General features: G+C 34.9%; 1 protein-coding gene across 1 annotated transcript; it reads left to right on the top strand.

The window, feature by feature from the left end:
• Positions 1-1,968: 1,968 nt before the first annotated feature.
• Positions 1,969-16,653, top strand: LOC126717271 (uncharacterized). The gene is made up of 2 exons (XM_050418793.1): positions 1,969-2,361; positions 15,522-16,653. Exons 1-2 carry the CDS (start codon positions 2,041-2,043, stop codon positions 16,440-16,442), a joined length of 1,242 nt encoding a protein of 413 aa, XP_050274750.1. The 5' UTR covers positions 1,969-2,040; the 3' UTR covers positions 16,443-16,653.
• The last annotated feature ends 54 nt before the right edge of the window (positions 16,654-16,707 follow it).

Below are 16,707 nucleotides of genomic sequence, written 5' to 3'. Positions count from 1 at the left end.
TTAGAGATTGTTGAACCTCTTGAAAGGAGGTATATTGAAGAACATTGAGCAATTAGCTTCGAGAATATTTGGGCCTATGATGAGGAGAACCAAGAAATTGGATTAAGGATATCCAAGGTGAAATAAATTTTTTCAGAATGAAAGATATTGACTTTGATGAAATTTTCTCAATGTTAGTGAAGATAATGAAAAAGGTTCGGCCTGATGTTGGCTTGACTAGCATAAATTCCAACTAAAGAGTTGAGTTGAAGATCTCCTCCCTAAGTGGGCTGGAGGAGGAGATTGTTGGGTGCCAACACCCACAAGTCCAGCCCACACTCCTTGTCAAAGCTCATTAAATGAGCTTGTGTGAATTGTCAATAAGTAAATGAAGTTAGCTTTTATGTGCAAAAGTCAAGCCATATTTATGAAGGATGTATCAATTGTCTTGTGCGTGTCCTACAAGCTAGTAGGGCTATCCACGGGTTGAGTCGAATTGGGTTTTGGGTTGACTCGAACTGACTCGATTGACTCAGGTCAACCTAAAAGAACACAGAGAAATCAAAATCCAAAAAAGAGAGAGAAATCAACCCAAATAACACAGAGAAATCAAAACCCAAAGGACATAAACCCAAACACAAACTGCAAAAATCACATAGCACAAACAAGACCTCAGATCTATGGATTGAAATGAAGAAAGAAAAAGGGATATAACACTAAATCGGCACCACCACCACTCCTCTCCCATCATCACCTCATCCATCACAAGATTAGTGCAAAATCTAAAAAAAATTTACATTTTTTACTAACCCACCATTAGATGCACAAGAATAAAGGATATTTCAAGCAGATTAGAGGAGGTTTTGAGAGTTGGGTTTGAGCAACTTGACGACAACGGCGACTGTAAGAAGGGGTTAGGGTTAGGAATTTGAGAGAGAGAGAGACAGAGCGTGAAAATAATTTTTTGTAGAATGAAACTTCATGGGTCAAATTTTTTGCCTTTTTTTTTAACTTCTCATGGGTCTGGTCGGTTTCTATGGGTTATGAGTTGTGGAACCCGAAATTGAACCAAAACCTGAAATTTTGTCTTTAACTGATCCGCACCCAACCCTTTTGGGCAGTCAGATCTGCCTATGGGTCTTTGGATCGGATTGGGTTGGATGGGTGGGTCAGGTCTAATGGGTTGATGGACAGCCCTACAAGTTAGAGAAGAAAAGATGAAGAATAAATAAATGAGGCCATTTGGCCATTTGGTGTAGAAGAGTGAAGAGAAGTCCCGGAGTGTGAGGATTGATGCAGTTTTGAAGAACTACATGAGTGAGAACAAGTAAAAGAGAAGAGAAAAATAGAGAGAGCAAGAGAAAATTGTGAGTGATACACAATGAGGAAGAGAGCAGTGAGTGAAAAGAAAAAGTGAGTGTTTTTTTTGCTCAAGTTGTATCTCTAAGTGTTGTAATCTCTATTTAATATAGTGAAATTATTCGGAGTTTGTCTCATGATTTTTTCCTTCAAGGAGAAAGGTTTTTCACATAAATCTTTGTATTCCTGTATAGTTGTGCTTCCACAGTGTTTGCTAAAATATATTTAGTTATATAGAATTTTTTCCAACACATTGGGCATCGTATTTTCTGATTCTTATCTTGTGCTGAAACGTGAAGGAAGGTTCACATTAGCTTTCATGGAGTTAAAAGAGATTGTCACTTTTATTATTCTCTTGAGGTGGATATGACTTATGAAATAGTCTGAATAGAAGGCAGGACAAACTACTATATGAAGAAACTAGTTCTCATTCTAGGGAAGCTAATGGAGATCACTATCTATGGACAGGCAGAATATGATTCTTCCAATTGTTTTGTCATTAATGGAACAACTTGAAGGGAATCTAAAGGTGCATGAGAAAAAGTAGTATACGACTCTTGCCACATGCAATATAGTCGAATCTTCTACCGTTCATTTATCATGTAAGTAGGAACATTATTTCTATATTTTATGACAACTATAGAAGCTGTGAAAGAAGTCCTAGTTCTTTAAGAAAACAAAGATTTCACTCAAAGGTTAGTGATGGCCGGATCTGGTTATGCTTATAGAGGCTATTCCACCTACAGTGGTGTTCCACCTAGTTCTGATGAATGGAGCAAAACAAGCTATGCCTCTGACACTGATCAATATTTGTGCCAGCCTGTCATCGTCGATGCAGAGGAAAGGAAATTGGCAATCATGTTGGCAACTCCCAATTACATTGCACAAGGCTATGTTACAAAAGTTCAGGCAGTTGTTGAGCACCCAGTACCTTTGGTGATAGGACCAAAAGTTGGGAAAGACTATAGATACAAACATCGCTCCCCACCAATGGATGAGCCAGTGAAAGACAATGGTTACAAGGTTGAGCCATGGAAGGACTATGGATACAAAAATAGCTTCCCAACAAAGGCTGAGCCAATGAAAGACTCTGGATGCAAGGTCGAGCCCGTGAAAGACTATAAATGCAAGACTGAGCCAGTCAAAGGCTATGGATACAAGCCCGAGCCTATGAGAGACTATGGATACACGGCTGAGCCAGTCAAAGATTATGGATATACGGCTGAGCCTGTGAAAGACTATGGATACAAGGTCGAGCCAACGAAAGACTACGTAAATAAGGCTGAGCCAATCAAAGACTACGGCTATAAGACTCAGCCAATAAGAGACTACAGATATAAAACTGAGCCCATGAAGGAATATGGTAAAGTCGAGCCAATGAACGATTACAAATACGCTAATGATAAGTGGCATAGGCCTTCGAGTCCAATTCATGATCGCCCGGAAGAAGTTGTGGATTGCAATGAAAATTGTGGAAGCAAGAGGTTTCAAGACGGACGACATTACAATAATTACTCACTCAATGCGAGTACAATCATTCCTAAGGAGCCCAGTAGCGATTGCTCTGTCAAGCCGCCTGAAAATCTTCCCAGGCGTGAGATTAATGATGACTACCTCCACAAGAATGAAAATGCTATGGAACCAACAATGATCAACACTGGAGGCTGGGTTAGGCCAAATCGTGCTACGTGGTCTACACCACCACCAAGTCATCATGATGCCACTCTTAGCAAATCCACATCTGATCTTGGCACAGACGTGGAGAATTTAAAGGAAGGGTTGAAGCCTTTATCTGTCTCTGGTCCTACTCGTCGGTTCTCAGTACCACCAATGTCAAAAACAGTGCCAAAAAAAGATGCCTACACAGAAACCATTGATAGTAGGGAGGCTGCAAGGCGGTATAACAACTTAAAATATCTACCACCAGCAGAAGACAACTACACCAAAACCATTGATAGCAGAGAGGCTGCTAGGAAGTATGGTGGTGCAATGATTGGTTAAGCCTCAAGTCAACGCTTCTAGCTGAGACGTTTGTTTTGAGATACAGGTCCATTCCATCAGTCTATTTTCCCTTCTATTTAAGCAATTACTATTATATATGTGACTTTATAATTAAGTTGTATTGCCGGCCTCTTGTTTCTCAAAAAAAAAAAAAAAACGAGAAGAAGGTTGTGTTGCCTCCAATAATAAAATAAACTCTTGTAAAATGCATGAGCAATAGACTTAATGCTTTCATCCATGAATTATTTGTATGCACATAAATATTGTTAAGCGTTACGTGTGTGTGTGTGTTCTAATCAAAAGTAGCCTTGGTATGTAGTTTCTCAAAAAGAAAAAAGAAAAAAGAAAAATAATAATTATCTCATAGAGGGTATTGTATATAGTAAAACTTATCTCATCATCTCTTAAAAGTTATTATGGCTTTCGAAAGGAGTTTATGGTTTATTTTTGTGTTAAAATCCTATCAATTTACAATGTTTACTTTTGATTTTTTTTTATTTTTTTTATTTAAGGTAATCAAAATCATTCATATGATATGTTACACGGACAACAACTATATGGCTAAAACATAACTTTTTGATATTACCAATTTGATTGTTGATATTATAAACACATTTCTAGTTGACATATTTAGTTAGATTTTTAAATTTTTTTTTCGAGAAAGGTTATATTTTTTAATTTGGTATTGATAAAATAATTTATTAAAAATATATCCTAAGTTTGTAACAACTTAGTTATATAAAAAAAAAGAAAAGAAAACTTAACGTGTTTATATTTTTCTTATAAAATTTTCAATTATCATATGAAACACAATAAGATATATGATTAACAAGAAGGGAAAAAAAGAACAATTCACAAGCATATTTTTGTGATTATTTAGGATATATATATATATATATATATATGTCATTTTTAGATTTATTTTGACTTGAATGGTCATGATTTATATTAATCCTCTAATAGACCAACTAATAATAAGGATATTTGATATTTTATTTATTTCACTATTACTAACTAATCATTAATATTTTTTATTTTTTATTTTTTGGAAAAAAGAGAAATTGTGGTTTGATCTAAACTCAAGTTGACTTGTTATAGGTCTAAAAAATAATTTCTCCCTGAAATCTGAAATTTTTTGACATAGACTCAATTATGACCCAAACCTAGTTGAATGAATTCCAAATTCGACCCATTGTCCAATCTATTGTCATCTTTCTTGTTAAATTTAGAAAATAAAATTTTAATCATAAAATAAAATATTTCGATTTCACTTGAAATGAAATTTAGGCTTATAACCCATTACCCATAAGATGAAATTAATTTAGATTTGTGAATGGTTTCTATTAGTATATGGTGGGGCCTCCAATCCATATCTTTTATTTATTTATTCATTATTTTATCTTCCCAATCCATATCTTGACTAGAACTACTATTACTAAGCCTAAGGCTTTAAAAAACGTGTATACTATATTACGATTTTTATAAAACCTGGGAATCGAAATTTTATTTGACCCCTATGTAACTGTCATAGTGAAATAGTGAAATTATTGAATTTATTGTTCAATCACACATACCAGCAAATAACCTATGCTCTGTTTGTTTTGATGAAAATTTTTTCATGAAGATGATTTTAAATTTTCTTGTGTTTGGTAGTATCAAGAAAAAATATTTTAAGGGAAAACTATTTTACTCAACAGAAAAACCTATTAAAAATACAACTTATTTTTAAGAGATTGTTTTATGTTAAAAATTTTCGAAAAACAACTTTATCTCATATCATGCTAAATAAAAAAGTTTAAGAGATAATACAAAAACCATTGAAACAATTTTATCTCATTTTCAAGAACGCTACTAAACAAAGGGCAAAACAAACGGAGCTAGTACAGGCGTGATTGCCTACTTTATGTTCCTCATCCTCAATTTAGAAGAAAACAAACAAAATCTACATTTGATTCAAAAATCTGTTAAAAAGATATTCTTCTTATATTAATCTAGCTAGTTATGAGGAAAATGTTAAACAACATTTATAAAAATTATAACTTCATGTAAATACCATTCACTTCTAAATTAAAAGTAAAAATAAAAACAATTATCAACCCATAGCTAGAATAGTGAAAAAAAGAAGAAAAAAGTTTTGCTATAAACTTGATTAGATATTCTTTATGTTTTCAACACACATGTCAAATTTCGTGCTAATAAGATGTTATTTTCTATATAATATATAAACTTATTTTTATGTATAAATTTAGACTTTAAAAACTTGAAATTTAAACATTTGATTGATGACATGGCTATTTATCTTTGATCTTGTGGAAATTTTGCTAGATGAAGCATATAAGAAGAAAATGTAATCTAATGGTAGATTTGTCAAAACTCACTTCCAATAAAAAGATATTAAATGAAATTGTAACCTTAGATTACAACTAAGTTTGTTACAAAATTTCATTAAAAATTATAGAAAGCCTTCTAAAAACATTTATATTAGTCCCTTTCTAAATTTGATAACCTGTCTCATTTATTAATGTTTCAAATTAAATATTATAAATCTAAAAATGTAACCAATGTCTCTAAATAACATACACTTCATATATTGTTAGATCCAAAAATAAAATTTTAACTATGAAATGGATTCTGTTCTTTTAAAGTGAGATGGAGACGTTTCTACCCCTCATCCTAGTAGACAAGGTTGAATCAATGTCCTTTCCCAACAATCTTATCCCAGAAGAAAGACATTAGAGAATTCTGGAAATTTATAAAGCTTAATTATGCTTTTTAACTCAGATCCGCGTTAGTGCCACGTGGTTGGAAAATATCCACATAACAAAGATGTACAATGGGTCGCAGTGACACCTCAAGCATGGATTCCATGAAAGTGGCTCGAAATGTTTTACCATGAAGAGAGGGAACTTTAAATGAATTTGATTCTTCAGAATGCTTTTGTAGTGGCAGAATCTAGGTTTAGTACACAAAATATAGAATTGATCCTTGATGGATCGCTTAGAGAAAAGTATACGAAGCAAAGTAATTCCAACATTTTTGTTACATAACTTGGCATCAATCACGTTATTGCTGGCTTCAAATGGCTTATTATCATTCATCATTCAATATCATTCTTCCAGAAAATTAGAAGCTGATGTAAAGAAGATGAAACTACTCAATAAAAGTATATTCACAGCTATGGGAATATTTGAGTAGATTGTTAAATCAAGTGACTCAAAAAATGCAATGACATGCATGGTGGGATATAATAGGTAGCTTGGTTACCAATTCCAGCTATGGGAAACCACCAAAAGCATGTGAAGATGAAGCTAGGGTTTCTCTCTCTCTCTCTCTCTCTCTCTCTTAGTGATTATTGTGATTCAAATTTTATATCACTAAAAGAAAAATAATATAGAAAATGTGCTAGCTGGAAATGGGATTTGTAGATGACTAGAAATTCTATTCAGAAATAATATAACATTAACGAATACAAGATCATGAAGTTACGAACATAGAGTAATTTGTCCTTGGGCAATTTCGGTACGTGTGGCCGGGAAGCGCTTTTTGCAGTCAATCAGGCAGTGTTTCTAAGGAGTGACTTTTCCTTGGAGAAATATGTGCTAGAACTGAATAGGATACAGCCATAATTCTGGTTTGCGGGGTCCAGACTCAACTAAGTTGTGTATTATGTTTACTGTTGATTGGAAACCTTAAAGTCTATTCTCTCACTTTTATATATTCTCTTAAGGTAGATATGATTCATGAGGCAATCTGCACAGAGGACAGGACCAAGTGTTATCTGAAGACAACAAGATCTCATTCTAGGGAACTAAGCTAATGGAGATCATAATCCATGGATAGGCTAGAATATGATGTTATAAATATTTAGTGAATAAATAAAAAGTTTTGATACATAAATAATATCCCAAATAATTAGCCAAAAAATTTAAAAAAAAAAAGTTTAGAATAATCTCACAATGCTATAGAATCACGCTGCGAAAGTATTGTCCTTAAAGATTGATTTGTGCCATCAGGAGTTAAACTCAGTGCAATTGGTTCTTTTGGCCAAACAACCCCTCAAGATTAGATTACAGCGTCAACCTTCGTGATAGATGCACTTCCAGTCACGAAGGTTCAAGAACAACCCTCTATTGCCTTTCTTTAGAATAAATATAAATTGTAGAAAAATATGTGGGAGAGACTTATAATAGGATTGTGTATATCTAAATATAGAGTAGTAAAAAAACTTATAGGGAAGGGTGTGATGATGAGTACCATATGGGCTATTCATGACAATAATAACCTATAGTTATTGGTAACTAATAACCCATAAAAGCCCAACGGCTATTTTGTCATAATTGCCAACGGCTATTTTACTCATAAATTCTCAACGGCTAGAAAATAAATAATAATAAAAGTGTTTGGAACACACACCCACACCAACAATCCCCCACATGTTACAAAGACAAAATAGGAAGGGCAAACAACTAAGGAAAGCATGCATCAATATGGTACCAAAAGGTTTTAACCATACATAGGATAGATAAGTAGGAACTAAAAGACAATGGTGGAGTTTAAACTCTTTTAACCAAGCTATTAGTAATCCAAATTTACCACCCACATAACTTTCTTTACCAAGGTTGTTCTTAAGCGGGTTAACGCCTTTTCCAGACCATGCGCCACTGGGTTTCATAAGAGCTCTAGAGACCTACCCAAAAAGTCTCATAAGAAGCGGCACAACTTCCACTCACACATAAGTGGCATCTATTAGGAGTGCGTGCAGATACATCCCATCCCAACAGGTAGGAATATGGATCCATTAAGAGCCTAAAGCTCAACCTCACCAAATTCTACAACTTAGCACTGTCTCACACCATAGGGATGGACTCATTACTAATCTCCTTACCAAGATAGCGGAAAACACATAACAAATGACAGTGCCCATGGACCATTGATGGCCTTTACTCATTTAACCTCTTATGTGGAATCGCCCATCATAGAGGTTGGGCATTAGTCATAGTGTCACAACTTGGGTATCAGTTCAATCCCCTAGATGTCTCACTCACCAGCCTTCTTGCTAGTGATTTGGTAAAAGGATAATCCAAGTTCCCTTCAGACCTCACAAAGTCCAATGACATAATATCATTATTAATAAGCTGCCTCAGTCTCAATTGGATATGTCGACTTTTTCCATTATAAACTTTACTCTTAACAAGTGTTATGGCAGCCTGACAATTACAAGGAAAGCAAATAGAGACAACAAAGTTAGTAAATGAAGGCATAAACTCTTAAGCCATACAGCTTCAGACCCAGCATTTTCTAAGGCCATTAACTCTGTTTCCATATTAGATCTCACTATGCAAGTCTTCTTGAATGACTTCCAAGAGACAGCCCTTCCAGCTAGTGTGAACACATATCCACTAGTGGACTTCACATAATTTGTATCAGAGATCTAGTTAGCATTACAATATCCTTCTAAAACAACTTGATAACCACAATATGAAAAACAAAAATAAAAAGTCTCCTTTGAAAATATCAATAATATAGATATTGTATCCCAATGTTAAACACTAGGACCATGAGTGTATCTACTCAATCTACCAACATCATATGCAATATCAGGGTGACTACAATTTGTCAAAAATATTAAACAACCAATAACTTGTGTTTATTTATCTTGTAAAACATTATCACCACAATTTTTGACTAAGTGCACCTTTAAGTCATACATAATAGATATAGGTCATATATCAAAGTGTTTAATTTTTTTTTTTTTCTCCACATAATGAGATGGTGATAGTGCACTGTAATCATTATCCCTAAGGATCTTGATGCCTAAAATAACATTTGTCCCAACCTAAATTTTCATATCAAATTTAAAGGCAAGAAAACATTTAGTATCATGCATAACATTATGACTAGTTCCAAATATAAGTTAGTCATCAACATATAAATAAATAATGACACTTTCATTATTATTTAACTTATTATATATGCATTTATCCTCATGACCATAAATCACAAATCCAAGTGTAAGCATCATATATCAAAATTTTCATGTCATTGTATAGGTGTTTGTTTTAATCCATACAAGGATTTAACCAATTTACAAACTTTATGTTATTGTCCAAGGACAACACAACCCTAGGGTTGCTCCATATAATTTTTTTTTTCTTCTAATTCATCTATTAGAAAAATAGTTTTAACATCCATATGATGTATAATAGGTTTGTAAATAGATACAATGACAAACAACATTCTTATAGATGCAATTCTAATAAACAAAGAATAAGTATCAAATAATCAACATGATATTTTGCTTATAGTCTTAAGTTGCCAAGCATGCCTTATATTTTTCTATGATCCCATTCGATTTTCTTTTAGAAACCCACTTGCAACCATACAATTTTGTTTTAAACACTCACTTACAACTAATAGGCTTAACCTTAGGTGGAAGCTCAACCTATTTCAAGTGTGATTAGACATAATCTAATAATTTGTTAAAAGCTTCCAACAATAATGGTGCATTAACAAATTTAATTGCATCATAATAACTTACATGTTCATATTCAACAATATAGATAAGAAAATTGTTACCGTAACTCTTTTTCTCCCTAGTTTGCTTACTTCTTCTCAATTCTTGCACATCACAACAAGATCATTAGAAGTATCAATAGGTTCATGAAATATATTTTCCTTACTTTTCAAAGGAAACTCATACTTTTAAGAAAGTATTTTTAAGATTCAATAATAGTATTAAATTATAAATACATCACTATTGATGAAGATAATTCTATATCATGAACTATAGCAAACATAACCAATAAACACACAATCACATAATTAAGAATCAAGTTTCCTCCTTATAGGTTCATGTAGCATGACCTTAGGCAAGTACCCCCACACTTTGAGGAATTCTGCTTTTAGATTTGGGTAACATCTTAGTCAAACACCCCCACAATTCGAAGTATATCAAGTTAGGCTTACACCATTCTCAACTTCATTTTATATTTTATAAAAATTTCCAAAGCTTCATCTTTGGTTCTTAGTAAATAAAGTTTAGTGAATCTAGAATGGTCATCAACAAAGATTACATAAAAAATTTTACCACTTCTAGTCATTGTGTGTTTTAAATCACCCAAGTCATTATGTACCAAACTAAGGAGTTCGGATTCTCTTGTTACAAATTTACAAGGTTTCTTGGTGATTTTAGTTTTGACACAAATTTCATATTTTGTCAATGTTTGCTTCACTTAGTGAGTTTATGATTCCACATTCTTTCATTTTCTTTATGTAACCAAGATTTATATGTCCAAGTCTATGCCACACATCAATAGAATCAACCAAGTATGCATAAGAAGATGAACTATTTTCATTCATAACTTGATCAACATTAAGTACAAAAAGACCATCATTATCATAACCCTTACCAACAAAGATTTCATTTTTAGATAAAGTAAATAAACCACCATCAAATAGAACTTTAATACCAGCTTTACCAAGCAAACGTACCGAGATGAGATTGTGTCGAAAATGAGGTACATGGAGGATATTGGTGAGTGAAAGAGTTTTACCGGAAGATAGCTTCAAGAGTACCTTCCCTTTGCCACTCACTAGTATAGGCCTATTGTCCCCAACATAAACAAACTTAGTGCCTTCCACTATTGGAGTGTAGGAAGTAAACTCCTCTTTGAATGCACCAATATGTCTTGTACAAGCCGAATCTACTACCCATCCTTTCACACTTGAGACCAAATGTGCCTCGAACACCACTGCCGCAGTGACCTCTTCGGTTTCCACCACATTTGCTTTGTTTGATGTTGAGCCTTTGTTGTTATTATTGTTTTGAAGTTGCCTCTCACTCTATAAGTTGCTGCATAATGACCAGTCTTACCACAATTGAAACAATTACCCTTTTTCTTTTGGATTTAAGAATTTGGGTTATTTTTGTTATAAAACTTTCCTTTGCCTCTTGGATCATATTTCTTATTGTTTTGTGGAGGTCTAAAGGGTTCTCCCTCTACAATATTAGCCTTGGAAGTAAATTCCTTCGCTTTAAAAGAAATTTCGGACATTCTATTAGTCTCTTCTATTTGAATATCGACAATTGTTTGTTGAAGATTTAAATAGGTTCTATGATGGTTATACCAGTGCTTATACTCTTTCCAAGAGTCCGACAACTTATAAACAAGGCCATGAGTCACAAACCTTTTGGGTAAATTATCACCCTCTTTGGCTAAGTTAGAAACTAATTTTTGAAAATCTTCGATTTGGCTAGAAATAGTTTTTTCTTCACACATTTGAAAAGACATATATTTAGCCGTAGCAAATTTTTTAGCACCCTCATCCTCAAACCCATAATGACTATTGAGTTTATCCCATAAATCTTTAGTACAAGTAAAATGACAATAATTATCAAATAACTTATTAGCTAAACCACACTTAATAGTATGTGTACATAATTTATTTATTTTTAACCACTTTGCTAATTTTTCAGGATCATTGGGTTTGGGTTCACGAAGAACACTATCAATTTCAGTAAATTCCAAGATGGGCAAAACCCTTTCTTTCCAATGTTTAAAATTACTTCCATCAAAAGGTTCAAGCTTGGTAATTTCTGAAATGACTTTAAGAGAATCAATAACTTGTTTATCCATTTTGAGAAATTAACTCAACCTTTAAGATTGTTGGAAATATTTTAGTGAATAAACAAGTTTTGATACATAAATAATATCCCAAATAATTAGCAAGAACATAAAATAAAAAAGAGTTTAGAATAATCTCACAATGCTATAGAATCACACTGCGAATGCGTTGTCCTTAAAAGTTGATTTGTGTCACCTGGAGTAAAACTCAATGCGACTGGTTCTCTTGGCCAAACAACCCCCCAGGATTAGACTATAGAGTCAACCTTTGTGATGGACGTACTTCCACTCACAAAGGTTCAAGAACAACCCTCTATTGCCTTTCCTTAGAACAAATATAAATTGTAGAAAAATATGTGGGAGAGACGTATAATAAGATTGTGTATATCTAAATATAGAGTAGTAAAAAAACTTATAGGGAAGGGTGTGGTGATGGGTATTATATAGGCTATTCATGACAATAATAACCTATAGTTATTGGTAAATAATAATACATAAAAGCCTAACAACTATATTATCCATTATTGCCCAACGGCTATTTTTTTCATAATTGCCAATGGCTATTTTTACTCATAAATTCCCAACGGCTAGGAAATAAATAATAATAAAAGTGTTTGGAACACACACTCACACCAACATATGATTCTTCAATTGTTTTGTCATTAATGAACAGCTTGAAGGGAATCTAAAAGTGGATGAGGAAAGCAGTGTATACACTCTTGCTAAACACAATATAGTTAAATCTTGTACCATATCAATTATCATGTAGATAGGAATATTATCTCTATATTTAAGGATAAGTTATGATAACTATAGAAGCTGAGAAAGAAGCTCAAGAGTTCTTTGAGTAAAAAAAAAAAAAACTCACTCAAAAGTTAGTGATGGCCAAGTATGGTTATGCTTATGGAGGCAACTCCACCAAGAGTGGTTTTCCACCTCACACTAATGAATGGAGCAAACCAAGCTATGCTTTTGAATCTGTTCATTTGAGCCAACCTGTCATTGTTGATTCAAAGGGAAGGAAGATGCCAATCATTTTGGAAACTTCCAACAACTATGCACAAAGGTATGTTGCAGAAGTTGAGACAGCTACTGAGCAGGTCCGTGCACCATTGGTCATAGAATACAGACATATATAGCTTCCCGCCAAAAGTCATGCCGACGAAAGACTATGGACATAGACATAGCTCCCTACCAAAGCTTGAGCAAACTAAAGACTATGGATACAAGGTCGATCCATTGAAAGAATATGGATACAAACATGGTGCTTAAACCAAAGATGAACTAGTGAAAGATTTTGGGTACAAGGCTAAGCCGATGAAAGACTATAGCTTGTGCGTGTCCTACAAGCTAGTAGGGTTGTCCATGGATCAGGTCGGATCGGGTTTTGGATTGACCCACACCCGACCCTATTGGCTCGGGTCAACATAAAATGGACCCGCAACCGACCATATGTTCGAGTCGAACTTGGTGGCTTGGGTCATGGGTTGAGCGGGTTGGAGCCGTTGGGTAATTTTGGGTTTGAAGCAAAAGAAGAAAATTGAAAAATCACAACCCAAACAATTGAAACAATACAAAAATCAAAACCCAAAAGAACACAAACACGGAGAAATCAATCCAAAAACACAAAATCAACACCCAAAAGGACACAAAGAAATCAACCTAAAAGAACATAGAGAAATCAAAATCCAAAAAAGACAGAGAAATCAACCCAAATAACACATAGAAATCGAAACCCAAAGGACACATACTACAAAAATTACATAGCACAAACAAGTCCTTAGATCTATGAATTCAAATGAAGAAAGAGAGAGAGAGAGATAACACTAAATCGGCACCAACACCACTCCCCTCCCCCATCATCACCACATCCATCATAAGATCAGTGTGAAATCTGAATTTTTTTTACATTTTTTACTAACCCACCATTAGATGCACAAGATCAAAGGATATTTTGAGCAGATTAGAGTAGGTTTCGAGTGTTGGGTTAGAGCAACTTGACGGTGGTGGCAACAATATGCCAATTTAATGACAACGGCGGCCAACTTTACGACGGCGACGGTTGTAAGAAGGGGTTAGGGTTAGGATTAGGGATTTGAGAGAGAGAGAGAGATCAGAGAGGGAGAGAGAGAGCGTGAAAATAATTTTTTATAGAATGAAACTCCACAAGTTAGATTTTTTGCCTTTTTTTAAAACATCTCACGGGTCAGGTTGGTTTCTACGGTTATGAGTTATGGAACCCAAAACCAAACCGAAACCCAAAATTTTGTCTTTAACTGACCTACACCTGACCCTTCTGGGCAGTCAAATCCACCCATGCGTCAGGTCTGACTGGTTGATGGACAACCCTACAAGCTAGAGAAGAAAAGAAGAAAAGTTGAATAATAAATAAATGAGGTCATTTGGCCACTTGGTGTAGAAGAGTGAAGAGAAGTCCCTGAGTGTGAGGATTGGTGCAATCTTAAAGAACTGTGTAAGTGAGAACAAGCAAAAGAGAAGAGAAACTTAGAGAGAGCAAGAGAAAATTGTGAGAGATACACAGTGAGGAAGAGAGTTGAGAGAAAAGAGAAAGTGAGGTTTTTTTTTTTTTGCTCAAGTTGTATCTCTAAGTGTTGTAATCTCTATTTAATATAGTGAAATTATTTGGAATTTGTCCCATGATTTTTCCCTTTAAGGAAAAAGGTTTTCCACGTAAATATTTGTATTCTTCTGTGATTGTGCTTCCGCTGTGCTTGTTAAAATATATTCAGAGTTATTTAGAATTTTTCCCAACACATTGAGCATCGTATTTCTTGAATCTTATCTTATGTTGAAACGTGAAGGAAGGTACACATTAGCTTTCATGGAGTTAAAAGGGATTCTGTCACTTTTATTATTCTCTTAAGGTGGATATGACTTATGAGGTAGTCTGAATAGAAGGCAGGACAAACTACTATATGAAGAAAAAAGTTCTCATTCAAGGGAAGCTAATGGAGATCACTATCCATGAACAGGCAAAATATGATTCTTCCAACTGTTTTGTCGTTAATGGAACAACTTGAAGGGAATCTAAAGGTGCATGAGAAAAAATAGTATACGACTCTTGCCACATGCAATATAGTCGAATCTTCTACCGTTCATTTATCATGTAAGTAGGAACATTATTTCTCTATTTAAGGATAAGTTATGACAACTATAGAAACTGTGAAAGAAGTCCTAGTTCTTTAAGAAAGCAAAGATTTCACTCAAAGGTTAGTGATGGCCAGATCTGGTTATGCTTATAGAGGCTACTCCACCTACAGTGGTGTTCCACCTAGTTCTGATGAATGGAGCAAAACAAGCTATGCCTCTGACACTGATCAATATTTGTGCCAGCCTGTCATCGCCGATGCAGAGGGAAGGAAATTGACAATCATTTTGGCAAATCCCTTTTACAGTGCACAAGGCTATGTTACAAAAGTTGAGGCAGTTATTGAGTACCATGGACCTTCGGCGATAATACCAAAAGTTGGGAACGACCATGGATACAAACATTGCTCCCCACCAATGGATGAGCCAGTGAAAGACTATGGTTACAAGGTTGAGCCATGGAAGGACTATGGATACAAAAATAGCTTCCCAACAAAGGCTGAGCCAATGAAAGACTCTGGATACAAGGGCGAGCCCGTGAAAGACTATAAATACAAGACTGAGCCGGTCAAAGGCTACGGATACAAGCCCGAGCCTATGAGAGACTATGGATACACGGCTGAGCCGCCTGTGAAAGACAGTGGATACAAGGTCGACCCAACGAAAGACTACGAAAATAAGGCTGAGCCAATCAAAGACTACGGCTATAAGACTGAGCCAAAAAGAGACTACGGCTATAAAGCTGAGCCAATGAAGGAATATGGTCAAGTCGAGCCAATGAACGATTATAAATACGCGAATGATAAGTGGCATAGGCCTTCGAGTCCAATTCATGATCGCCCGCAAAAAGTTGAGGATTACACTGAAAATGGTCGAAGAAGGAGGTTTCAAGATGGACGACAATACAATAATTACTCACTCAATGCGAGTACAAACATTCCTAAGGAGCCCAGTAGCGATCGCTCTGTCAAGCCGCCTGAAAATCTTCCCAGGAATGGAAATGCTATGGAACCAACAATGATCAATAATGGAGGCTGGGTTAGGCCAAATCGTGCTACGTGGTCTACACCACCACCAAGTCATCATGATGCCACTCTTAGCAAATCTACACCTGATCTTGGCACAGCCGTGGAGAATTCGAAAGAAGCATTGAAGCCTTTATCTGTCTCTGGTCCTACTCCTCGGTTCTCAGTACCACCAATGTCAAAAACAGTGCCAAAAAAAGATGCCTACACAGAAACCATTGATAGTAGGGAGGCTGCAAGGCGGTATAACAACTTAAAATATCTACCACCAGCAGAAGACAACTACACCAAAACCATTGATAGCAGAGAGGCTGTTAGGAAGTATGGTGGTGCAATAATTGGTTAAGCCTCAAGTCAATGCTTCTAGCTGGGACGTTTGTTTTGAGATACTGGTCCGTTCCATCAGTCTATTTTCCCTTATATTTACGCAATTACTATTATATATGTGAGTTTATAATTAAGTTGTATTGCCTCTAATAATAAAATAAACTCTTGTAAAATGCATGAGCAATAGACTTAATGCTTTCATCCATGAATTATTTTCATGCACACAAATATTGTTAAGCGTTATATGTGTTTGTATGTATGTGTTCTAATCAAAAGTAGCCTTT

This window comes from Quercus robur, chromosome 3 (assembly GCF_932294415.1).
Source record: "Quercus robur chromosome 3, dhQueRobu3.1, whole genome shotgun sequence".
In the NCBI taxonomy this organism is placed as follows: Eukaryota; Viridiplantae; Streptophyta; class Magnoliopsida; order Fagales; family Fagaceae; genus Quercus; species Quercus robur.
This window is presented reverse-complemented; position numbering and strand designations above follow the sequence as displayed.

What these genes read in the sequence shown, in the direction of transcription:
- LOC126717271 (XM_050418793.1), top strand. Translation starts at nt 2,041, where the DNA reads ATGGCCGGATCTGGTTATGCTTATAGAGGCTATTCCACCTACAGTGGT. An exon ending in TGAAAGACAATGGTTACAAG is followed by an intron (nt 2,362 to 15,521) that starts GTTGAGCCATGG and finishes TATGGTTACAAG; the next exon opens with GTTGAGCCATGGAAGGACTA.